General features: G+C 45.0%; 2 protein-coding genes across 4 annotated transcripts in view; one reads left to right on the forward strand and one right to left on the reverse strand.

Annotated features, from left to right (window-relative positions):
* The first annotated feature begins 1,935 nt into the window (after nt 1-1,935).
* On the forward strand, nt 1,936-20,241 carry LOC107314099 (attractin-like). Its single transcript, XM_015862986.2, has 3 exons — nt 1,936-2,074; nt 13,692-13,806; nt 15,054-20,241. The coding sequence occupies exons 1-3, from the start codon at nt 1,982-1,984 to the stop codon at nt 15,176-15,178; spliced, it is 333 nt and encodes a 110-aa protein (XP_015718472.1). The 5' UTR covers nt 1,936-1,981; the 3' UTR covers nt 15,179-20,241.
* A 1,274-nt stretch (nt 20,242-21,515) lies between these two features.
* Nucleotides 21,516-26,268, reverse strand: part of GFRA4 (GDNF family receptor alpha 4) — a 63,659-nt gene continuing 58,906 nt past the window's right edge. For all 3 annotated transcript variants that reach the window (XM_032444607.1, XM_015863040.2, XM_032444608.1), the window contains exon 8: nt 21,516-25,056. In XM_032444607.1, coding sequence (XP_032300498.1) covers nt 24,910-25,056 — 147 coding nt within the window. In that variant the 3' untranslated portion in view covers nt 21,516-24,909. The remainder of the gene's footprint in view (nt 25,057-26,268) is intronic.

Here is a 26,268-nt window from a genome sequence, read left to right on the forward strand (position 1 = left end):
TTTGGTTTTGTGGCCATTCCCTGCCCAGTTTTGAGGATGAGAGCTGAACCATTGCTGTCAGCACTGCTTCTCCCATTGCTCGCTCAGAGGCTGCTCAGCTCAGGGTTTTGTTTCTTGAAGCTACTCTTGACTTCATTAAGAGCCATGTTGCCAAATGGCACGTTTTCCTAAGCTAAACTTCCTTCGAAAGAGCTAACAGCTCACAGTTCATGAGTCGCCTGGACATCTTCATCAGGACAGCTTGTTCTTTGATTTTATAGCCATTAAACAAAGCACTTTATGATAGCTGAAGGGGACAATTGCAGGAACAACAACCCAGCAATCTGTTTCACACTTGCTTTAGTCTGCAATCTGCTGGTGTGCTTTAAATATTTGAAAGCTCTGCGACTTCTTCTACTACCCAAAGTGTGAGGTCTGCACAAGTTTGCTTGCAAATGCTTTGTATGTCTCCATTTGGGTGAATTTAGTGGATTTTTCGCTTTGTAACAGTATCTACAATCTGCTCTGATGTGCTTTCTTATTATTTTTTGGGTTGTTTCTGTAGATCAGCATCCCCTTTTGTCATGGTGTATACGGACAACGTGTCACCCTTGGTTTACTGGGGTCTTGATGTGTTTTGTGCTGTTCCCTTTAACTCTATAAATGATCCTTCAAGGTTTAAATACCAAATCACCCCAACTTAAGGGGGGAATAAGGGTAGTGGCGGTGCTTAGCTGTCGAGGCATTTGGTAGTGGCTCTGTTTGGCTTAAAAATAGAGCATAAGTAGTAGTGCTGCAGCTACATACGCAGCCTAATGCTGTGTATGAGTGGGCTTAGGTAATTTGCTGCACCTTAGGGCAGGACTGCTGGTTTTTACAGGCTATACATAGTGTTCCTCTTCCCTTATTAAGAAAGGGAGCTGAGTCACATCACACCTATTGCATGCGCACAGCTCGGCTGTATAGGAAGTATCATTTTTGTCTTCTGCATCCCAGCGCTTAAGGCTGCTTAAGAGTACATGAAAAGATGTGTCAGGAAGGCTTGTGGAGATTGACTCAGGAAAATGTTTTCTATTTAATGAAACACACTGAGGCAAGGATGTGTTTGCCATTTGATACATTCGCTATGTTTAGAAAGGAAAGAAACAATTAGGAGAAGATAATTACTCAATAGCTGCCTGACAACATTCTTCTAGTGCTGCTCTAAGTAATACCAGAGTATTTCTTGCAGCTGTTTTGCCTTCCCACAGATCCTATGGAGTCCCCTCGTGTCCCAGAGAGGTGATGACAAGCAGCAAAGGGAAAACAGCTTGAAAAGTACCTTTGTTGCAACTGATTCTATTTGTTTAGCTCAGAGAAGAGAAGGCTCTGGGGAGACGTCATCATTGTGGCCTTCCAGTATTTGAAAGGAGTGTATAAACAGGAGGGAGAGTGGCTGTTTACAAGGGTGGGCAGTGATAGGACAAGGGGGAATGGTTTTAAACTGAGACAGGGGAGGTTTAGGTTGGATATTAGGAGGAAGTTTTCCAATCAGAGGGTGGTGACGCACTGGAACAGGTTGCCCAAGGAGGCTGTGGATGCCCCATCCCTGCAGGCATTCAAGGCCAGGCTGGATGTGGCTCTGTGCAGCCTGGTCTGCTGGTTGGTGACCCTGCGCACAGCAGGGGGTTGAAACCAGATGGTCATTGTGGTCCTTTTCAACCCAGGCCATTCCCTCATTCTATGGTGATTCTATGAACTGAGGGCGACGTGTTTTCCTCCACAAACAAGGCAGGCTGTGGCAGTGCTGCACAACTTTACTTGCACTGAATTGTTAAGCTGCAGTAAGCTGAATATTCACAATAATCCCTCCGTACCCTTAAACCTTTTAAAGCACAAGGAGGTTATTTTGCCACATCCGTTGATATCTTTTTGCATTGGGCTGCTCGATTTCTCATCCTCATGTTGTAGCTATATAATAATAATATTTTTCTGTTTATTACATTAGCAACTACTCCGTGAGATGCAACAGATGGCAAGTCGCCCCTTCGCCTCCATCAACGTTGCCTTAGAAACAGATGAAGAGCCGCCAGATCTCATTGGGGGAAGCATAAAGGTGAGAGCTGGTGCTCGAGGATGGTCCTCACCACAGTTAATCACACGGCTGCTTCTTTTAAACTCCGGTTAATGCTGTAATCCAACTTCTGTTTGTTACATATCCCTGAGAAACTATGAATCTCCATGGGCCGACTGATCTCCTTTCATTTGACTTTGATACCTCCAGGTGCATATTTCCAACTTTCAGTCCATTTCAGCCGAAAGCTTTGCTGTTTGAGGGCTGTGGGGTTTTGTGCTTGCCTTGTTGGTTTTTATGCCTTGTAATAGAGAAGAACGCAGTGTTACACAGCAGAACATTCGGCCAGAAATAGCTATAGGTGCTGCAAATAGAAACCGTTTTTCTCTGATCTCTCAAATCAAACAGGAATACCATCGTGTCTGTGTACTGTAATAGTATCAACATATTTCTGGCTATAAATACACAAATACATTGTGTGATACATAAGTGTGGAGAAGTGGTTGCATTAAACCTGCTTGGCACGTTCTTTGTCGCAGAGCATTGTAGATTTAGGAGAAGCTTGTTTAAAGGGAAACAAGTTAATGAAAAGGTCCTTTTTAATGCAGTACTTTCACTAGCAGACTTGTACTCAAAAGGGAAAAGCTAAGAACCTGAGAACCCTGGTTTAAATTCTTTTCTCCCCCTATCTAAGATAGCAGTTTAATTTTATCTAGACTTCAGGTTTTTCAGCATCTTCATTAGTGCCAAAAAAATCTGACCCCAGAACTTCTGTTTGGTGAATATTCATATTTAAATCTTGGTCTTAGTATCAGGAAACGCCACAATTAAGGCTGCCTATAGAGCCCTGGCAATTTTTCACATAGATGTGAATATAGTCTTTCATAGCAAGCTGCAATACTTCTCCCTCCTGATTCATGTCATGCAGCGTGTTGTGGATAGGAGAACAGAAGAGAAAGGTTTTCACTGTATTGTCATAGTTTCATTATTTGTGCTGGTTATTCGCTGTATTCCCTTCATACCTTTTGTCCCAAGCTGTGAATGATTCCTGTCACTGCTCCAGAGCTGAGAGCTTCATGAATTAATCATCAACACCTCTCTCTGAAGTCAGGGGTTATTGTCCTGGTTTGCAGATAGGAGCCTTCACAGGCAGTGAAAATAAAGGCAAATTTGCAGAGACACTCATCTGGACTTACTGGAATAGCACAGGTCAGCTTAGTTGGGACTGTTCCTGGGAGGCACTGGGTGATCATCCTCCCATGGACTTCCCCGTGATTCCAGATCACTCTGTTTTGCTTTGTTTGTATAACTTCTGTAATTTTACTATGAACCTGGCAGATAATGGGAATTATTAGCCGCTAAGAGCTCGCCAAGACACTGAAATACGTGCTTGTAAAATCTGGCTGTCACCCAGCGAATCTGAGCCTTCTTTTCTTTGCTTCATCAAAGAAGCCATGGGGTGTGTTGGGTGTTCCCATTGGGATAGAAGCATGTTTGTGTGATTGTTGCCAGGGTGCTGATGTTTTCGGGCCCCAGTCTGTCTGTGCAGGGGTACTTCCCCTTCCCTTTCCCCTTCCCCTTCCCCTTCCCTTTCTTTCAATTTTTGACACTATTTTTGTGGAAATTCTAGAACCATAGAATGGTTTGGGTTGGAAGGGAGCTTAAAGCCCATCCAGTTCCAACCCCTTGCCTTTGTTAGGGTTGCCACCCACTAGATCAGATTACCCACAACCCCATCCAAGCTAAATACGCTGACTTAATGCACCTCTCCTATAGAATCAGATCAGAGCAAAGCTTGTCCTTAACCTTTTTGATCTCCAACATGTTTGTCTGCACTGAAAAAGTGCAGAGAAGATGCTAATCCTTGACTCTAATATTCCAACATGTGTGGTGTTATTCTTGTTCAGCCAGCAGTGCTTGTTTCTCTTCATGTGGGTTCTGTGGTACAGTTTCTCTTCTGTAGCACTTTGCTTTTTATTCTTCTAAGTTTCTTCTTTGATTAGAGGAATGTGGAACTCTCTTTTAAAGTGCTTCCATGGACAGCAGCGCAGACAGGATTTTGTCTTTCTGGCACCAGCAGCTATATTTCCTTGCTTCCCCATGTCTGCTGTCATCCTCCATATCTCACTTGTCTGACCTCCTTCAGTTACTCAAGAAGAGATGGAGAAGCCATTTACAAGCATAATAACTGAGACCGTGGACAGATGGACATATGCCTATTTTCAGACCCAGAAATTGTTACCAACTGCTAATTACCCTCTGTGCTGATAAGTCCTTGAAGCAAACATTTCTTAGTCTACATCAGACAAAACCAAAATAATCTAATCTGGGCAAATGGCACAAACTGTGTGCGGCAACATGAAGCCAAACTGGGAACGTGGACGAAGTCTGTGCCAACAGGTGACTTCATCTGCTGAAAGAGCTACATGCATAATGAGGATGCTTTTGTGCAAGGAGAGGAGCTGAATTTATTTGTTTGTTTGTTTTCTTTTAAGCTGCAGAATTAAGATGGGGGGTGGAGACATTGAAGATGAGGCTGTGAGGAGCTGATTGAGCTGTAGGTGTCCCTTTTCATTGCTGGAAATTGGACTGGATGACCTTTAAGGGTCCCTTCCAGCTCAATCCATTCAAATGGAAGCATATATGGAAGTCTGGAGTTTTACAGCAGGGTTGCAGCTGAGCAGACAGAAGCAGAGCTGCAGGAATGCTGTGGGTTGCAAGCCTGCTGGATGCTGCATAGGAGTGAATAATGTAGGAGCAAAAAAACAGTCTTATTTTATCTGTTTTTCAGTTATTGGCCAAAGAAGGAGTGAGGGGAAGTGTTAAGTTGTTGGACCATAAAGTATTTTCTGGTTGCTCTGCCACTTGCTGTCAAACTTTGAGAGCTTTCGTTATACATAAGAAATCCAAGCTTTCATTATCAGACATGCACTGATGTTTTTCTTTCCCCATGCAAATCAAAGCCTTTGGTTAATAACGAGTTTATTTGAGGGTTACAGTGTAAAAGTGGAAAATGGGATGTCTTGTCTGCAAGAGATTAATTTCCTTTTCCATTGAACGTAGCCAATTGGCAGCCAGTGTCAAGCTAGTTCCATCCCAAGCAAATGTTTTCCAGCTGGACAGTATTAGAACCATGTTTTCAATTAGTATTTTTTCCTGGGGTACTTAGAAGTAATAGAAAATGATTTACCTGCAGGGAAACTATTCATAATACAGGCTGCAGCTAGGCAACACGTAACTAGCTGCTTTGGTTTATCTCCTGCACCAAAAAATACCCAATGGATCACAAAGCTACCTCTAAATTTGCTTAGTTATTACAAAATCTATTGGCTTTTCTCTGCAGCTTTTCATGCACTTTGAGGTGCTGTGCATTGCAGTTTCTTCTACGAGCATTTAACATCTGTGGGTATCCAGGGTCGAGCCTTGCAGTTCTCTACAGTGATTTTCAGAAGGTTTGCTGTAAGAATTGGGGAAGGTTTTAGTTTGTACAGTGATTTCCATGTATCTTGGAGCTGGTAGTATAACAAAGCTAGCAGTTGTGGGAAAAACAGTATAAAGTGCTGCAGGCAAATGCTTATCTGGAGCAAAACACCTACAGGATCATTGTTGCATGGTTGCATTAGAGAAGTTTATCCTTAAGTTGGACAGTATTGTCACGGAAGCTTTCAGAGGCTTTGAAGGACACTCATAAAACAGCATTTGCACAGCAGAGTTATTATGTGCAGTTATTTTTTTGCTAGGCTGTGTTTAGGGATGCAGCGCGTGAAGCCAGTGCTTACAGGTGATTATCTTTGCATCTGCCATCAACAGACCGTCCACGTTTGTAGAGCCTTAAATGGAGAGAAGTATTTGGTGAGCAGAATGCTGCTGAGGTCCATTCAGCATGTTCTGTACCTTTGTGCGGGCGTGCATTTAATTCTGCTGTGTTAGGTTTCCGAGGGCAAAATAGCTTCTCTGCAAATCCTTAATCAGGCATTAGCTCACCAAGCTGGCTGACTCCTTAAAAATAGCAGAAGTTTGATGGGAAATAGCATCTCACTCTCATAATTAGTTTATTTTGTTAGAGAAGAGACTGTTGTTGAGCGGTTTAAAGACTGCCAGAAGGTCCCATCTGTTCAAGAAGCACAGAGATGGAGTGGTGGGCTGATGGAGGAGTGGGCAGGGGATACCACAGATTTATATCCTCAGCTTCCCTGTATTTCACAGCTGAGCACTACTCTTGTTGAATTCTTTTTACATTGCAGTGAAGTTGCAACCACCAGAACTAAACCACAGCTAAGGACCTAAAATGCAGTGGGATGTAGGGCTGTTATCCTCTTCTGGTTGTCGCTCATGGAATCATTAAGGTTGGAAAAGAACTCTAAGATTACCAGGCCCAACCCCAACCCATGCCTGCCCACCATGTCCCTCAGTACCACATCTCCATCACTTCATCCCATTGGCCTCAGCCCATTGATCAGCCTGTCCAGGTCCCTCCGTAGGGTTCTCCCACCTCAGGCAGATGTGCATTGCCTCCCAGCTTGTTGTCACCTGCAAACTTACCCACGGTGAGCTCAGTCAAGATCATTTAGCTGAGGATCCTTGAGCAAGTGAGTGTATTTGGATGGCACACTTGAAAAGTGCATGGGCTATGACACAGAAGCAGCATTGAGTAGAGACAGCCATGATATCGAGATGTATCACGATGGGGTCGGTGCAGGTTAAAATCTTTCCCAGCTGAAAGGGAGAGGTGTCCTTTGAAGAGTCTCAGAAAAGCGAGTTTAGAGGAAGGGGATGAATTTGAGGGGTGAAAATAAAAGCAGAATAATCTAAATCTGATGCAGCATGCGCTGGAGCTGGCTCACACACAGCTTTGAGGCCAGAAGGCTGCGTTGTTTTGTCTGACCTGCCCAACATGAACTGTTCAGGCTTGTTAATTCCTAATGTATTAATTTCCAGGCTTTCTCATGTTTGTTGGTTCTGGGAACCTATTCCTGCATCAGAGCGTGTCCCCATTACAGAAATTGCCTCCACTCACTGCAGCCCTCTTGGTGCATCAGGGTGACGAGGGATGCGGAACGAGAAGTGACATCCCAGCTTGCACTTTGTATTCCCCATTAATCCTGCTGGTGCCACTTGCTCATTCACAGCAAAGCGCCCACTCCCCTTTGAACAAGCACTGTGCTTGTGTAGTCGCCAGCCATGAGAAGGAAGGAAGGAAAGAAGGCATTATCTGGGCAGCAGAGGTATGCAAAAAGGATTAGCTGCACTCATATTGGGCAGAGCCTGACTGTCATCCGCGCTCCAAAAGCCACAACAAAAATACCTGATAAAACCTGAGCCTGATGAATTATTTCCAGTTAACGACCGCAGGGAATTTTATTTGGATTTGTTGCAAGACTCAGGGAAAACTTTTGCCACTTTGTGCACATGGTAAATATTTGGAAGGGACGTATCGTGAGATCTGCTCTGCCTGTGCTGTATTTAGGGAATATTTGGCTGATAATGGAGCTGAGATTAAGCTGGGTTTAGATGTGAAGGCTGTAAGGTTTTCAACAGAAGAGCCCTGATTTTAGCTGATAAGGAGGAGCTTGCTGGAGGGAGAGGAAACAGCACAGAGCTTCCTACAGAAAAGGGGATTTTTAAGCTCTTTTTTCCCTTCAGCGCCAGCAATTGCCTCTTCAGATTGAAACACCAGTGATATCAGCAGCTTTCCAAAAACATGATAGGGAACCTGTTTGCATTCATTATGCCAAGTAGTTGTTTTTTGGGTCTTATGCTTGCGGTCTTCAGCTTCTGTCCTACTTCCTTCTGCTGCCTGCACTTCTTCACATCACTAAACACCCAAGTGGTTGAAAAAAGACAAAAAAAACCATTAAATCTGCACCACTCACCGTATACTTTTTGCCCAGATTGCTGCCCCATCACCTTGTCCATCCCATCCCATTGCAAAGAGTCGACAGCTGTTAAGTGCAATGGGAGCGAACTCCATGCCCCATGGCGTTAGTTGGTTTGCACTCCCTGTTATCAGTGCTCAGCTTTGTGTTTTCAGTTTCAGGCTGTTAGTATTCATCCAGAGACTTATATCATGGAATCATAGAATTTCTCAGATTGGAAAAGACCTCAAAGATCATTGAGTCCAACCACAACCTAACCATGCTACCCCAACTAACAGCCCTCTGCCTAAATCACATCCCTGAGCACCACATCCAATTGGTTTTTAAGCACATCCAGGGTTGGTAACTCAACCACCTCCCTGGGCAGCCCATTCCAGTGCTTAACAAACCCTTCTGTAAAAAAGTGTTTCCTGATATCTAATCTAAACTCACCCTGGTGCAACTTGAGGCTATTTTCCCTTGTCCTGCCATCAGTGAGAAGAGACCAGCCCCAGTCTGCTGTAAGCACCCTTCAGGTATTGGAAGGGAGCAATCAGGTCTCCCCTCAGCCTCCTCTTTCCCAGACAAATGTGGCTGTTAGTGAGTTCCTGGCACATACGGAGGCGGTGTTGTAGCTGAGCAGCGAGCAGTTCATTCCCCAACCCCTATGTCACTCCCAAGGTAGATATCAGGGACAAGGTAAATACTGATTTTTAATCTAGATTCATTTAGCACAAATTATGGCCGGACATTTGTTCATCTGTGCCTCGGAGGACATACACATTACCCTGTGAATATGATTTTTAAAACTTAATACTCTGTATTTATAGAAAATTGCCTGTAACTTATTTTACAAACGTTCAGCCAGCTTTTAATGGCGCAATCTAAAAACTTGCAAATGGAATTTGACCCTTTTCTTAGGCAAAGAAAAAGCGAAATCATCTGAAGAAGCGAAATCAAATAATAAAGTTAAACTGTTTCAATAATGTTCCCCTTCTCTTCCCCCACCATAAGACTTTTGCTTTATTTTAATTTCCTTGCTGGAAATTGAAAACCATGTAAGAGTTATTTGATCAAACCACAGAAATATGTTTTCTTGTTAAGGAAAAATAGTCTCGGCAGTGTTTTTTATACGTTCTGAAAAGCAATATTCTGGCGCTGTATTACAGAGCCTAAATAAAATTGATGCTGTGTTTTTTTTTTAAATTGCACCAAATATTTATTGTTCTGGCCATTAGTTTGATGTGACATCTTATTAACCTTTAGAGTGTGTCAAATATAAGCAGTGCAGGGGAGAAATAATGACAGGAAATAAAATTAAAAGTTAGGGGGAAAAAAAAGAGTAATTTTTGTAAGGTTGAACGCCGTCCAATGGAACTTGATGTTGTAAAGCATTTGGCTGTGAAATGGTCTCCCAAGGGAGTTGGTGGTGCTCTCTACACCTGGGTCGCATTGAAACAGCCCAGACAGAGCACTGGAAAATGCAGTATTTGTGTAAAAAATACTACCGTACTGTCAGACTAATTAGATGGCTTAATAGGGCTCTTCCAGCCTTTAGCTCTTGTAATTGTTTAAGCTTTACCCGTATTAAGCACATATCAAAACCTATAAATAGCAGAAATAGCTTGCTTGTTTAGCAGTGCTCTTGGCCAATAAAGTCATCTCTGGCATATTGCTGAGGATGGGTTCTCAATGTCGGCTCTCTATAGAACACCATTGCCTTTCTGTTTCCATCCCAAATCACTGATTCCAAGCAGTACTCAATGCAAAACTGGGAACAGTGCTTCCCAGTTAAGAAGCAGATGCTACATGGATTTTCTGTCTTTGTTGGTTGTTCTATCCTGAAGGGTTTGACCCCATCCACTTGACTCCTGCCCTGTAGGTATTTATAAGCATTGCTAAGATCTTCTTTCTCCAGGTGAACATCCCTGAGGCTCTCAATTTGACCCCATCAGGAGGTGTTCCACACCCCCACCATCTCTACAACCCTCTGCTGGGCTCTCTATACCAGTGCTCATGGTCAGGTCTTGGCCAACCATTGGCCTCCAAAACACCCCCAGCACCCACCTGGCCCCTCTGTACTATGCTGGCTCCAAGCGTCAGCCTCTGGATTGCTGATGGCAGAGTCTCCCACAGAGTTTTTCAGCTCTTCCTGCTTTTTGTTCAGATTCAAGTAGAATTTTGGCTGCTCTCAGCTGACCCAGTGCACCAAAGGCGAGATCTTGTTATCCCATTAGCTGCACCCCTGCAGCAGCTGACCGCCCGCCGTCCCCTTTGGGGTGGGACACTGCAGTTTGGGCACAGCGTGAAGCACGCATCGTGTACCAAGTGTCTGATGGAGACACCTTATTTGCATAGATTTGAATAATGTGTACTTTATTGTGCCATTAAGCCTTCAATAAAAAGGAATTGCTTTGTATAATTCAACAGTGGGTTTATCAAAACACTCTAAATGACAGTCTCTGGCAGAGGCTGCCTTTAACTGTCTGATGAAAGGTGTTAAGAAGTTTGGGGATCTGCTGTCTTTATTATTTTTCTTTAAGTGGGCCATTAAAAGCCACCTGTTAGACTGAAGCACAAGCATTTATGATGGTCTGATCTCTGCTTCCTAAATCCACTCTGGAGCACAAGTCTTAATGAGAGCCACTGTGGGAACTGGGATGGGTCAGTCTGGAGAAGAGGATGCTCAGGGGAGACCTTATGGCTCAGTACAGCTGCCTGAAAGGAGGTTGGAGCAAGGTGGGGGTCTGCCACTTCTCCCAGGTACCAGCCATAGGATGAGAAGTGATGGCCTCAAGCTGTGTCAGAGTGTATCAGGTCGGATATTAGGAAATATTCCTTGTAAGGAGAGGTAATGCATTGGGACAGGATCCAGTGGTGGGGTCACCATCCCTGGAGGTGTTCAAGAACAGTGATGTGGCACTGAGGGACGTGGTCAGTGGGCACAGTGGGATGGGTTGGGGTTGGCCTTGGGGATCTTAGAGCTCTTTTCCAACCTTAATGATTCTTCGGTTCATTGATTCTTTTACTTGCATGGAATTGAGCATTCCCATTGCTTGGCTGTGACTCACCCCACCAGGCTGCGCTTTGTCACCCGGCCTGGGGACTGTGCTCTGCCATGAGATGTGAGTCACACATCAGAACGCTGCTGCCTGAACTGCTGCTGTCAAAAATAAATACACAAGACTTCATTCTTTATGCCACCTTTGCTGTTGCTGGCTGCAGCTTGTCTCAGGAAAATGGGTGGTTTTGATGGACACGAGACCATTTTTCCACTTCTTGATTTAAGACCAGGATTAGCCGCAAAAAGATTATCTTCTTCTTAGTGTATTCCCTTCAAATTAGCTTGCAACTGCCTGGCAGATTTTGGGCGCATCTTTATATTTAAAATATATGTCCTTGCTTGGCGTGATAAATAGAATCTTACCAGCAGTGAAGTATTAACCATGTTTGGCTTTTATGAGCAGGGCAACAAGGGAAGGGGGCAGACCCAGAGGCATAACCTTGTGCTGAGGAAGGTGAGCTGGGAGAGTGCATTCTGATGGGGGAGACCTGAGGTTCGGAAGAAGTGTGTGGTGTGAGAGTAGTGAGAGCAGTGGGTCTCTGGAAAGGGCTGGCATAGGTGACAATGCAGGTAGGAGGAGTACTTGCTTTTGAAGCAGAGCATTGTGCTTTCATGTGCAGCCAGCTGCCCCAGTAGGGTTGGGTTCAGCAACCTCAAGAAGGGCTGAGCCTTGCTGTGCTTGTGTTTGAGTCAGCTTGCATTGAACAGCTGGTGCTGGGAAGTAACAGAGGTGCAGAAGTGATTAATCCAGGACTTAAAAGCAAATACATTAAAAAGAGGTTAGAGAAGATGGTCTCTTTTTGGCTTGTTTGCTCGCTCCTTCATATTTCCCCCCCCCACACTTGCTCTTATTCATAGAAGCAAAGAATGGCCTGGGTTGAAAAGGACCACAAAGATCATCTGGTTTCAACCAGCAGCCCAGGCTGCCCAGAGCCACATCCAGCCTGGCCTTGAATGCCTGCAGGGATGGGGCATCCACAGCCTCCTTGGGCAACCTGTTCCAGTGCGTCACCACCCTCTGTGTGTAAAACTTTTTCCCTCCTAATATCCAACCTAAACCTCTCCTGTCTCATTTTAAGACCATTCCCCCTTATCCTATCACTGTCTTTGCTGAGGATGAGGGTGGGAAGGTGCCTGATGCTCCCTGCATGAAAATAAACCCTGTGCTCAGTGCACGCTCATGCTCCACACTGTGTTTCTTCAGTTGCCTTCTCCATACTCTCTCCCTTATGTCTGGTAATTGAGTCGCCCGTGGGATATAGCAAAGGGGATGCTTGGATGCTCTGTGGGAAAAGCATTCTTTCAATCTGGAGCCCTTTGTTGGGGGTGGGGAGAAGATTGAGAAATCTGCAGTCATAAACCAGGCAGACTGCAGCTGACGTTGTTAGTCTGTGCAATAGGTATTCACCCACCTTGCACAGACTTAACAAATGGTTGTTGCGATCATTACAGTGGATAGGAGATATGAAAGCGATTTGAAGCTTTGTATTTTCCCTTGCTTTGTTTTTCCTGTTTTTATTGCACAGCAGTGATTTCATTGCGATGTTTGACTCCTGTTCCTTTTCTCAGTGTCTTGCCTTGTATTGAGTTCCTGTCAAGCACTAAAAGTGCAGAAGTACAACTGTGTGCCTAATGAAAAAAGCAATAATTATTTCATTAATATCAGGACAGAGTTTAGAGTTTGTCTGTATCAAACAAGAAATCACTGAGCGTATCAAGTCGAAGAGTTTCTCAGCTTTTTTGCTAACGTGAAACAAAAGCAAGCAGCCTCTTGAACCTGCACTTACAGACTGAAGCTTGCACTCAACCTATTCTTGTAGCATCCCACAATAAAGGTGATCACACATGATTGTGGGTAGGATTGGGGCCTGGCTTGGGTAAGGTTGGGTTTCTGGGCAATGCTGTTGTGTTTCCTCTCTCTAATAACACGTTAAAATAAAGCAGAGCTCTTGGATTGAGTCCAGAGGAGGCCACTAAGATGATCAGAGGGCTGGGGCACATCTCCTGTGAGGAAAGGTTGAGGTGAACTGGGCTTGTTTATCTGTGATAGGACAAGGGGAATGGTTTTAAATTGAGACAGGGGAGGTTTAGGTTGGATCTTAGGAGGAAGGTTTTCACCCAGAGGGTGGTGACACACTGGAACAGGTTGCCCAAGGAGGCTGTGGATGCCCCATCCCTGCAGGCATTCAAGGCCAGGCTGGATGTGGCATCCCCACTGTCCTTGAACACCTCCAGTGATGCTGAAACTGAATTGGAAGACAGAGCTGGGGGACAGCTTAGAGCAAAGGAAAAGGAGATAAGAGTTATGGGAGTCAGTCTTCTTAACTATGTTAATGCAGGTGGGGCTGAGCTCTGGCAATGGGACATGGAGCGTGGGGTCACCCATTGTGATAACGCTGCTGATGGGTTTGAAGAGAAAAAAAGGCTTAATCCCATTGTTTAGCATAACCTGCTCCTTCGTTATTGAATTTAGGGAGAAATACAAGCCCTGTGCAGCGCTCGACTTTTTAATAGCTATATTTTATTAAGTAAATGTGTTTTTTATGATGACTCGGGTTTCGGTGGTTACTAACATTTGGTTTTAGCTTTGCTAGCGATGCGCTGGAAATTTGCCAAGCACAGCAATACAGTTCATGCCCTGAAGCTTGTACAGCCTCAATAAAAGGAGGATGCTGCAGGAGGAGGGAGGGTGTAACACTCTCTCTAACATTTGTTTTTCCTCTTCCTTCCCTCGTTGCAGACCGTGCCGAAGCCAATAGCGCTGGAGCCGTGCTTTGGTAACAAAGCAGCCGTTCTCTCTGTATTTGTGAGGTTGCCTCGAGGAGTTGGAGGGATCCCACCACCAGGACAGTCAGGTGAGGAATATCCTTCATCTCCATTGCCTTGGTATTAACCTCTGTGCTCCCTCCCCAGCCTCACATTCACCTTTCAGCGTTACACTTGATCCTGCAATGATTGCTGCATCCACACTGCAGCTGGCGTGGATGTGCTCAGGTTATTTGAAGCTGGCTTGGGCCCTGCTAGCTTCTTGCCTGTGGTTTGACTCCATTTCTTGGGTCACTTGGTGGATGAGCATTTAGTATTTGGAATGCAATTTTGTTTGCTGCTGTGAAAAAGTGAGATTCATTGTAGACAGGCTCTCAGTAATTAGTTATGAAGGTAACTTGTCTTCAAGCCTGTTCTCTGCATTCCCAGCTCCATCCACAGCAGGATATCAGGTCATAGAATTTTGGAAAAGGCCACTAACGTCCCCAAGTCCAACCCCAACCCACTCCCACCCCTCAGTGCCACATCTCCATAGTTCTTGGACACCTCCAGGCTCAGTGACCCCTACACTCCCTGGGCAGCCCATGCCAGTGCCTGACTGCTCTTTCCAAGACTAAGCGTTTCCTAATACCCAACCTGACCCTCCCCTGGCACAACTTGAGTCCATCACCTCTCATCCTATTGCTGTTACCTGGGAGCAGTTACCTTCCAAAGCATCCTCTTAGCAGATCCATCAAGTTTTCTCTATCCATGTTAAGGTCTCCCAGGACCTTCTCACCTCAACCTCATCGCATACTGCTGAGACTTCTCAGGAGTTTGTTGTTTTAACTGAGCCCTCTCCAATGGCTGGTGAGCATGGATCTTAACAGGTTACTAGTTGACTTTGATATGGCGTGGTTTGGCTGGGAGCTGCATTGAGCTGAATCCCAGATGGCCAGCGGTGTTTGCCTGTGGTTGTGCTGGGAGGAGACTACAGAGCTGAGGGCTATCCAGGAGGTTTGATGAAACCTCCATGCACAGGTGCTTTGAGCATTTATTTTAGTGCATTTACTAGCATGGACAAGGACTCCTCCCTTGAATATTATTGGTTTAACACCCATTATTACCCATCTTATTTCCAGGTTGTTTTTTTTCTACAGCATTTGCTTTCAATAGAACAGGCAGCATTTAGAAGCTTATTTCAGTATAGCCACTAGAGTTTAATCTCTAAACAAGCATGTTTTTCTGGTTTACTATATTTTCTTAAGAACTCGAAGCACGTTTTGTGGCTCAGAGGGTTTTTCTCAGCTGGGGTGGAAGAATTTCTTTCTGTGACTGTTTTGTTTTGTTGCCTCAGGTCTTGCTGTGGCCAGCGCACTGGTGGACATTTCACAACAGATGCCAATTGCCTACAAAGAGAAATCGGGTGCAGTCCGAAATCGGAAACAGCAGCCCCCTGCACAGCCAGGAACCTGTATTTGATGCATGGACATCAGAAACTCTATAGGGTTTTAATCAAAATGGAAAAGTACCACCGAGGAGGAGGAGGAGGAGGAGGAAGATGATTCTCAAGTTGTGTGTCACAAGAGACTAGAAGCACTCGGAAAAACACAGCTTCCTTGAACCCAACCTTTTCTCTCATCTACGTGATAGCTGGCTTTATTTGGCAACTGCTCCACTTAAGTTTTACTGACACGTGGCTTCAGATCGCGCCTTTGTTTTCTTCAGGTTTAAAGTAAAGTTATTTCCTTGCAGGTCCAGAGACATCCGATCACCACCATTCACGGTCAGTGTAAATAGAACGGTAGTCCTATGAACGACACTCAGGTTTATACATGGGAAAGTGCTTTGTAGTTCATCTATTTATCAAACTGTACAAAAAAGAAAGAACAACGAAAAAAAGATGCAGTGTTTACAGGTGTCAGCCCTCAACACTTAAACACTACTATTAATCTTCAAGGCATCTTCATCCTTTTATTTTATTATTTTATTCCCACGTTATTTAAGTGGAACTCTCTTCCAGATACAGTTTTTGTCACCGTGGTCCACAGCATCAGGAAGGGGAAAGCTAGAGTGGCTCAGAGGGTGAGTTTGTATGTTGCTCAGGCTGCTTGTTACACCTGGAGAAGTGGAACGTCGCTGCTGAAGGACTCAGTGTTTACATAGTCTTAACCTGCTTGGAGTACACCACACACAAGTGCCTAGACTTGAACAGATCTAGGGAGCGAGGAGACTACTACACGGTTCTTTTTAACATCATTATATTCCCTTTCAACATATATATGTGTGCACATACGTACATATATATATATATATGTATATGCAGTCACCTAAGGTAACCTGTGTTCTTTACAATTTATCACATATGGTCAAGGGAAAATGGCATTTTCCTGACCAGCAACCTACTCAGCCAGTTGGAAATACCTGGAGGGAAAGCAGAGTTTTGGTATCTCATAAGAAAACCCCTGGTTTCACTAGTGCTTTTAATAGAAGCACTTTGTGTTCTGGGTCAGATATGTTACATTTCTTCTGCATTGCCTTGCACGGTTTGGCTGCTTTCCCTCTCCCTTCCTTTGGGCTGTTTTTATGGGTACAAGCTGAGCTGTGCTGGTGGACAGAAGCACCACTCCTCAGCTATAAGGATTTGTCCCAGCTCCTCAGTGGGTGTAAGGAGCAGCACTCCACTAGCCAGATGTTTGAAGATGAAGAATGTGAATAATAATAATAGTTAAACAAAGGCAGGGCATCTTCACTGGGCAATGTTTGAATTTTCCATGATTTCTGTGATTAATTCTGGATGTTCCCCATTCAGGTCGAGCTGCTGTAGGTGTTGAAGAAGTTGGCTTGTTGGTGGAAGGAAGGGGCTTGCAAAGAGCAAAAAGGTTTGGCTTTTGGAGGTTGTATCAAACCATCCCATGGTTTTTGAAGTAAACTAGTTGGGATTGTGGCTTGAGGCTCCAGGTTGGTCTGTGCCCATCAGTCTCCATATTGCCACACGAGATCCCCTCTGTTTCTGCTAATTGTAGGGAATGCTGTGCCAAGACCATGAGGAGTTGGGATAGTGAAACCAATGGGAAGATATTGCGGTGCCAAATGAGGTGTTAAGAAGTTGATCACTCGAAGTGTGGCTCCTTCAGGCTGCTGGTTTCTGCTGAGGACATCAGGTAGTTATGGAGAGGAGAAGTGGCAAATCTGGGGGAATGAAGGGAAGAGTTATGAAATCCTTTCTCCAAAACAAAAGCCAGTACCTGCATCTTTTTTTGTGTGTGCATGTTTTGGTTGTTGCTCATGTATCAGCCACCCATTCCTTTCTGTCAGCACATGTTTTGGAGAAGCTTTTTGGACTGCAGCATTGCAATAAAGGTGTGAGCTGCTGTTTGTATCCAGACAGTGGTGACGAGGTCGTCAGTCCCTGGTGGTCTCATTCATCAATGTGTTACATAACAAATCCAATGGAGCAGCAGAAAGAAAACGTGGGAATAATGCATAGATTCATATATACATGTATGTGTATATGCGTATGTATATCCCACAGTCAGTTTCTACATCAGAACTGTAGAAGCCCACTGGGGAAAGGAGGAAAAGGGATGAGCAGTGTCTTTCAGAATGAAGGGTTTAGGCAATTAAGTCATAACTGATGCACAATTACCTCAGACAGATTCATCTCCCGAAGCTGTTTTGTAACTTTCTGTGTGTATAGGGCTAACCTGGACTAGGCTGTATCAGAGTACTACTGCTGGACTAAAATCCCTCCCTTGTGCTTACGTTCCCGCTTTTGGTTCTGATGCGCATCCTCATGCTCTGAGATGTCCTCTCCCATTTCTCCAGCCCTTTTGGGGAGGAGAACTGCCAACCCAAACTGAGAAAACTCTTGTGCTGAAGTCTCTGTTCTGAACTGCAGGCCTGAAGGGGTGATGAGTTGTTAATGTTAAGAAAAAGATGTGATTTTCCCCCAGAAAGAGCTGGGTGATCCGGTCTCAAGAGGAGTGTAGCCACAGAGGTGTCAAAAAGGCAAAAGATGAGCAAAAATGATCCAACATTGACGGCGGGCAGAAACAAAAAACATAAATAGAGGAACAGGGCATATTTATATAAATCAAACCCAGCAGCGCCTGTTGGATGTGGCTCAGCTCTGCATCTTATCTCCATACTGATGAGGGAAAGAGAGAACTCTCATACATATCTCAACTGCAAACAGTTTCATCCCAGCTCAAAGGTAGAAGTGAGGCGAAGGTGGGAGCGCTGCCTGTGGTTCATCACCAGGCCAGTATCCCAAGGGAAGGATTGGTGGGGTGAATCAGCTTGGAGGTGACAGGGGCGAAAGAGCAACGTTATTTTGTGGGAGAATCTGTAAATAAATGGGATATAACACACCAATTTTGCACTTGTACATAAACTATACAGTAACGTGCAGAACGTGGGAAGGTTTAAAGTGTATATAAACCAGAAAAAAAAAAGAAAAATATTGAATGTATTTTTGATGCATTTTAAATGACGTATGAGTTTCGTCTTAATAACTTCTTCGTATGATGAGTATTAGATGACTTTCCAGAGCTTTAAAGAAACAGCAGATTATATTCCTGATATCTTGTGGTATAAGGCAGGGAGGTAGAATTTGGCTTATATGTATTCAAATACTTTTCACTTAAGTGTACAACAGAAGTTAAATAAAGCTCTTCTGTTTGAAAGGGAAAAAGAAATCTTGAAGATAGGTAATAAATGTACTTAACGTAGTCATTACGTGGAGGATTAAGTCAGCAGTTTAAGCCTCTACTGCTAAGATTGTGCCAGTGGTTTCCATTCAAAATCACTATTTTCCAACATTTGTAACTGGCTGAGATTCAGCATTCAAGGTCTCAACCCATTCTATTGTTTTGAGAGTAGCCATTAAAAAGAACAAAGAAAAACTGCAGCCCTCTTTTTGTAGGAAGCAGCAGTGCCACTGGATCTCCTAAGAAGGCATTTGGCCTTTTAGGTTGCCCATTGTGCAGCCTAGAAGTTGCTCTGGGCCGTTGCAACGTTTAGCGATAGGAGACCCTGCCACAATATGGGTCAATGTGTTGGGTACAAGAAAATGTGTGGGGCTCAGCTTTTGCATTGTCACCATTCTCACGGGGCTTAAGATATGCTGTGTGGAAATATATGCCAAAAAATAACCTCTATGTGATGGGGTAATGCCTGTGGTCAGCATGAAGCCAAGGTGTGTAGTGTACTGAAATGCGCAAAGCCATTCTTGGGTTCAGGTTTCCTTTGGGATACTGTGAGCACTGAATGTTGTCCTGAAACATCATGTTCTCTGTGCATAAATGTTTTCCAAAACGCATCTTCTCTGGGTTCACGGTATGGTTTTAGAAGGCAGCTCGATGAGAGGTTGTTGAGGTTTGATGCGATCCACGTTCACCCAAGAGGCCAAAATATGGCGTTGACGCCAAGTGCCACAGCACGGAGCCCTGTCCCAAAGTCAGCTTTTGCTGCTTTTGCTTTTATGCAAGACCCGAGGTTGGGGGCAGAGCCTCAGCCCTTCAACATGAGTCTTGGCAACCCTTTCTATCCCCACAAATATGGCTTTGTCGGCACTGAGCTTGCAAGAAAGTACAGATTTGCTCCTTACGCGCCAGGAGCGAGGCTTAACTCCATCCATCCAACTTACAGTAAGCTTGTTGGCATCTCTTCTATTCCTGCTCCCTCTTGATCTCCATTTGGGAATGCTGTGGAGACAGGGTTGGGAGTGGGGCCATGGGAAGGGGAGGAAGAGATGAGCACCCCCCATTTTCAGCCATGCTGTTGGAATTTCTGTCACCTCCACAATTTTTCTGTCTCTGACTGCTTGAATGAGGCGAGTTTCCCATGCTGGGAATACAACATTGCTGTGGATGTGCTGGGTTTGTGTCTTTCTGCTTCTGCATCAGGTTTTGTTCCGTTCGTAACCTTCTAACACTACACGTGGACAATGTTGGGCGTCTTCCAGGTACTGTAGTTCTATAGGCATTTCCTCTCATTGACTCCACGAACCTCACCAGAAGACAGAAGGGTAGAAGCTGTGGAGGGGTGTAACGTAACGTCGGTCCATTTTTAAAGCAGAAAAGAAAGCAAAAAGAACACGAATAGAGGTTTTATATTACTCTGAGATTTGTGCACAATAAGTGTTCTTTACACTAGGGTCCTTGAATTAACTCTATTCTGGATTATTATTATTTTTTTGTTCTGTAATTATTTACGATTCTTATCTGTGTTCAGACTTGAGCTTAGTTTGTTAATATGTATAATTTAGCATTTATTGCATTCATATGTAAATATGAGCAAGTATTGTAAACTATTTCATTGCTGGGGACTGTGGGTGTTATACATACACACATTTAGGACTGCAGTTTTTGGTATAATTTTTTGTATTGTAAAATAACAGCTAATTTAAAGCAGGATCGAGGAAATTATTGGGAGGTCTCTGTGCATTTTAAATACAAATGTGAAGTACCTGTACATAAATAAAAGTAAATAATGCAAATCTTTCCTCTGAAATAAAAGGTAGACGATCTGGTTAAAAACTCCTTTTGTTTTTTCCCATCGCTTTCTTCTTTCTTTCCCCTATTTATTGAGATGGGGGAGAGGGGAATAAATGGATTGTAGAGTTAGAGGTGTTGGATGTGGGATGTGTTTTTGCTGTGCACCAAATGTGAGAGGAGGGAGATGAGGGTCATAGAATCACAGAATCACCAAGGCTGGAAAAGACCCACGAGATCATCCAGTCCAACCGTCCACCTATCACCAACAGTTCTCACTATTAAAGGATGAAGGCATCCTTCACCTCGTCATCTGTCAAAACCATCCCACACCTGAATTTCCAGTTGGGGTGGAGGGTGCAGTAGGGCACATAGGGTCGTAGAATCATAGGATCCTTAAGGTTGGATATGACCTCTAAGCTCATTGAGAGCAGCTGCTGACCCATCCCCATCATGCTCACTCACTGGCATGAATAATAATATTGAATAATCATGTCACAGCCTTGTTGGATGCAGGAGCCTGGCTTGTAGCTAAGAAAAGAGGTAATCCCTGTGTGGAGACATGGGTTGGACACGATGATCCTTATGGGTCCCTTCCAGCTCAGGATATTTTATAAATATAGAATATTCCAGCTCTTGGATGGTTTGCGCATCACTGGTTGATATTAAAGCCATCTTCTTGGTGTGGTGGAAGAATAAATGTCTGATTTTTCCACATTAATGGGAAAAGGTCAAGAGAAAGTGATGTAGAAGTGAACCAGAGCACCACAGCCAACGCGGATTGCCATCTTGGCAAAATCAATTCTCAAAAGGGTTTTGTCTTAATCCTTGTGGGATTTGTTGTTCATAGACTAATCTTAGAATGGTTTGAGTTGGAAGGGACCCTTAAAGGCTGTCTGGTCCAACTCCTCTGCAATAAGCAGGGACACCCACAGCTCCATCAGGTGCTCAGAGCCCTGTTCAGACTCCTAAGTGGGTCTGAAGACCCTCCTTTGGGGTCTCCAGATGTTTGGTCTGGGGGTGTTTTTCCTGGGAATTGTGTAAATTCACTTCACATGCTCTTCCTTCAGCCTTTGTCCCTGACCCAGGGCAGTTTAGGGACATGGTCATTGGTTGTGTCTCAACAGAGCTGTTTTCTCCAGGCTGGGATACACCAGCATGGAGTTTCCAGCCAAGTGTGGGGGCTCTGAGCCCCAGCACTCTATAATCTCCCCCTAGAGCATCCCCCCCATTCTTTCCATCTCCCTTATGGTTCAGGAGGAGTGAGTTTGGCTCACAGCACATTGGCACAGCCAGCCCCGCGTCACAGACAGGAACAGGCGGTCAGGAAAATGCATGTGTGCTTTATTCATGGATATGTCTTGAATATCAACTCGTACAGAAGAGTAAAGTACAGGTTACACCCCATCAGTACAGGCAGACACCAAGCATCCTCCCCATGTGCGCACACACACACCCCATTGGAACCCATCAGCATCCCCTGCCGCCCATGGGGGTACCTTCCCAGCATCACTTTCCCTTTCTGCTCATGCTCTTGCTTGAACAATTTGTACCTACACGGTATCTTACTGATGCAAGGAAGTGCCAAACCACTGCAAAAATGGTGCTGAGCAGCCAGAACAAAACAGAGCTCAGTGGCTATGGAAAGTTGGCTGGCCACTTCCTTTTTTTCCAATGACTCTTCTTTGTGCTTATGGAAGTCCCCAGGTATGGAGTGATTGCTAAAAAGTGCTCTCCCTTTCTCTCCCTTGGCTCACTCAGTCCTTTCTCTCTGCTGCTGTTACTCTTTGTTTGCAAAGTTTGGTTTGGGAACGGGCTTAGAGGGAGAGCAGGCATTAAGTATTAGTAAAGAAAAATAAGGTGGAATGGTCAGGAAACACAATATTAGCACCCACCCCAACCACCGGCCCTTTCTTGCTGCGTGGAGGCTCATTGCTCCATGTCTTTCTTCATCCCCAGACTGCAGGGAACTCCTGGGAGAGCAGCAGGTGACCCACTGCTGGTTGGATGCTGCTTCCAAACTCACACCACAGCACAAGGGGTGAAGACTTGGAGCGCTTTTTCAGACCTGGAAGGTCAGCTCTGCAGGTGTTTTTCAGACCCCTCATTCAAGGCCACAACAAAGAACCCTCCAGCAGACCCACATTTACATTTGCAGGAATCCCAGCAGACCATTCGCCTTTATTTTATCTCCCTCATGCAAAGCCTCTGTGATTGTGATCCATAGTGATTTGATGTTGCCTTTCACAACCTCAGGACGCTTCTGCCATCCTCCCAGAACTGAGGACGTAAGAAGACACCACAATGGGATCTGAGGGTCTGTTTGGCCATCAAAGCTCAGGGACAACCAATATCCTAAGGTGTTCAAAGCGTGCTATATATACGTCCCATCCCTTGCACACCTATCCTGTCTAGATTCAGCCCATGATGCAGGAAGGCCAAAGGCTGGTGGGGACCCATCTGCTGAAACCAGGCAGGCAGAAGGAGCAGGGCTGGATTACAGGACTTGAAAGGAAAGCAGCTATGAAGGCAATTTACAGCACGACCTCATGGTGTTGAAGTAATTCCATGCCATTCTCCAGTAGGGTTTAATCCTTCTCACCTGTGGCTCAGAGCACACAGGTCTTTGGATTTACACCTCACACTTGCACAGATGGCCCCACTGATGCCTTGGATAAATGGGAAATATTCACAACAGCTCTGGGCATGGCTATGGCACTTTGGAGGGAGGTATGGGACCCGTGTCACTGCCCCTCACCTGCGTTTCCAATACTAGGAGATCCTCTTGGCCGTGAGGTTTTGGCACACACATTTTGTTTCAGCACATCCCCTGGCACCGTGTGGGCAAGACTTTGATCTCAGCGTGTTCCAGGATCCTGTCTCCTGGATAAGGACAACCCCAGGTGCAGAACTCCAGCCAGGACACAGCCAGGAGGGTTTCTGCTCAGTCTTACACCTCCACAGATGTTCATTTGTGAACAAGAGTGGTTTTACATTGGACCAAACCCCAAGAAAGTCGCCACTGTTTCTCCGCAAAACCTGATGTGTTAAAGCAATGGGAAGTGCTCTGCAGGGAATGGGAATAAAAAAGCTCCAGACTTTGCCATTTCAGCTGCTTCTAAACTTTTCTATGCCTCCAAATACTGAGCGACTGATGTTGTTCCTTAGAGAGGCATAAACCAAAGGGTAAATAGGATGCTGTAAAACTCACAGGGAGCAACGAGCCACTCCTATTCCCACTGTGATAGTCAACCTGGGAAAGCGTTTGTCCAGGGAAACCTTGCCACTTTTCTTTATCACCTTTATTGGCTTGGTCAAGTGTGGAATTCATCTCCCTGTAATGCTCTGGGACACCCCAGCTCGCTTCCTCAAGGGAAGACCCCTGGATGCTCATGTATCACAAGGTCACGTTTTCCCTTCTGTGCCCTAAGCAACCAGGGAGACATTTGTCCTCAGCCTCCATCTGGGTGGGTCAATTCATCAGCCTTGGCTTAAGCCACCCCTTGGCTGAGTAATTAGCACTCGGCAGGAGGAAATGTCATTAGTGTGCTAGCCTGGATACGAGCTAACAAGGACTTCCTCCATCAGCTCTTCAAGGAGGAGGACTATAATAATCCACTCCCTACCAAGGACATGAAAACCTTTTGTATCCCATCTCTTCCTTACATAGATAATGACATCCCTCAACTCTCTATCAGTCTCTCTGTGAGACTGACAGTAGCACGGGTAGCTGGTGAGAATGGATTCTGTTGTACTCATATCAAGTCCTACCTGTGGCCTCACAGGATCATCCTGAACATGGAGAGACTGGCTGGGAATGGGATGATTTTGGCTGGTTGGATGTCATGAAAAAATACCTACCCCAAACACTTCACAGGAACAGTAAGTAGAGATGCTAGGGTTGGGACACAAAGAAAGCAATCCATTAACAAAATGCAACACACGTGTTTCTTCCTGAACATGATCAATACATGACATGTTTCCCAAACAGGAGGGCCCAAGGAGCAGGTGACATCTTGGAGATGCATGCTGGTTGCATGTTGGCCGTCGTTTCAAGCAGGTGGATGGTCCCTATAAGCCTATTTGTTGTATGGCTGCTTGCTCTCCACCCTAGAGGTGCTTCGGGATCCTCTCTGGTGAACAGAACCAACTACCTTCTCACCAGAGGGTCTGGTTTCTTCGCTCTGAACCAGATGGGCTGTCCTTTGGGTCCTGAGCAGCCCCGGAGATGATCTGTATAACACATCACTTGACTCATCCTGCTAAATGTCCCACAGTGTGAGTTGGGGCTGAAGGAAATGTCCTGACAGCTCATCCATTGAAAGTCTTTCCCCTCTTGGCTGGGGAAGGTGAAAGCATTTCCATTGCAGCTCTCATTTTTTGGCTCAGCTCTCTCTCTCCTTTGGCTTTTCCAAGGGAACTTGTCTGTGGCTCACAAACCCAATCCACAGAGAGCCAGAGAGACAACAACCACACTGTGGGGTGAAAGGTGGCCAGGACAAAGATGAGCTGGTTGTTGGCGATGCTGATTGTATAAAATCAAACAAATTGGAAGATGGATGAGGAGGAGAAAGGGATGCCTACACACTCACCTCTCCTTCCCATCCCTTCCCTCCTCCTACCCCACCTCCCAAGAGAAGTTCCTTGTCTGGTTGTTTTGTTTTTTAAAGAAACCAACACAAAGAGAGTCACTGCCCGGCGTGATCCCACTCTGCTTCACATCATGAAGAGGCTCAGCACAGCAAGAGTGGGGAGAAGCCACAACTGCAGCAGGGAGGTTGCCTGGTGGCAGGGAGGTGCTGAGCTGGAGGTCTCTGATGACAGACGAGTGGAGCCTCTCAGGAGCCTTTCCTCTCCAGCCACCTGCAAGATAAAGGAAGCATGGATGAGTGTCATGGTTTTTAGCCTTGTATTCAGCTCAGCATCTGTTGGAAATGATGGTGGTGAAAGTTTCTTTTTGTAAGATGGGTGCCTGAATGCCCCTTCTGGTCAGGGGAGATCCGTATCCATGGAGTCATTACCAGCCAATGACTTGACATGGTGACCTCTCCAGGTGTTGTTGTCCATAAGTATTGGATGTATTTCCATGGCACCAGCAGGCATTTCACTAAGCAGCAGCTGGGACCCAGGGAGGTTACTCCATAGACAACGGCTTTATGTTGTGCCAGAGGAGGTTCAAGTTGGATATTAGGAAAAAACTGTTCTCCAAAAGAGTGGTCAAGCACTGGCACAGGAAAGTGGTAGAGTCACCATCCATGGGGGTGCTCCAGAACTGTGGAGATGTGGCACTGAGGGACAAGGTCAGTGGGGATGGTGGAGGTGGGTTGGGGTTGAGGTTGGGGATCTCAGAGGAGTCTTCCAACCTTAATGATTCCATGATACTATGAAAGTACTGTGCGTGTGTCCATCTGGACCAGGCTGTGAATCATGAGGGACTTTCACAGCTTCTCCATCACCAGGAGGCACCATCTAGCCCAGCATATCCTTGGTCCTTAGAATCTAGATAACTGACAGCTTCTGTTACCTACATGTTCAGCAAATCAGGGTCACTGTTAATTATTCAACAGTAAAATAATTCAATCTGAAGATTACTCTGGTGGGCGGCGAATCAAGGTCAGTGCTTTTCACTTAATGATAAAATATTTAATGCTTATTACTGCCATCATCAGTAAATTAACCTGGTATTTGTTTTAGAACAATTTCAATTTAATATTACTTCGATACTAAAAACCTGCTGCTGGGTAGAATCTTTCAGCTGGGCTTTTCCAATGCTCCTTGTTAAGTTTCAATGTATGACCTCCAGCAGCTGAAAAGCTTGTCTGCACCTATGTGAATGCTCCATAACTGAGCAAGGTGCTGATCCTGGTTTCCTTCTACACTCACAGAAAGAACAAGGTTGTTCTTAGAAAACCCATCTCTCTTATTAGCACTCAGGAAAGAAAAGACATGGTAACCAGTGGGACTGAGGTGAGGGATAGGATAGCACTGCCTTGTGCTTGGTGTAGGGTAAGGAGATGTCATGGCATGAGGAAGAAGGTGAACCAAGGACTCTAGAAAATAAAGGGGATGTTGGTT

This window comes from Coturnix japonica, chromosome 4 (assembly GCF_001577835.2).
Source record: "Coturnix japonica isolate 7356 chromosome 4, Coturnix japonica 2.1, whole genome shotgun sequence".
Classification (NCBI taxonomy): Eukaryota; Metazoa; Chordata; class Aves; order Galliformes; family Phasianidae; genus Coturnix; species Coturnix japonica.

What these genes read in the sequence shown, in the direction of transcription:
- LOC107314099 (XM_015862986.2), top strand. Translation starts at nt 1,982, where the DNA reads ATGCAACAGATGGCAAGTCGCCCCTTCGCCTCCATCAACGTTGCCTTA. An exon ending in TCATTGGGGGAAGCATAAAG is followed by an intron (nt 2,075 to 13,691) that starts GTGAGAGCTGGT and finishes CCCTCGTTGCAG; the next exon opens with ACCGTGCCGAAGCCAATAGC. An exon ending in CCCACCACCAGGACAGTCAG is followed by an intron (nt 13,807 to 15,053) that starts GTGAGGAATATC and finishes TTGTTGCCTCAG; the next exon opens with GTCTTGCTGTGGCCAGCGCA.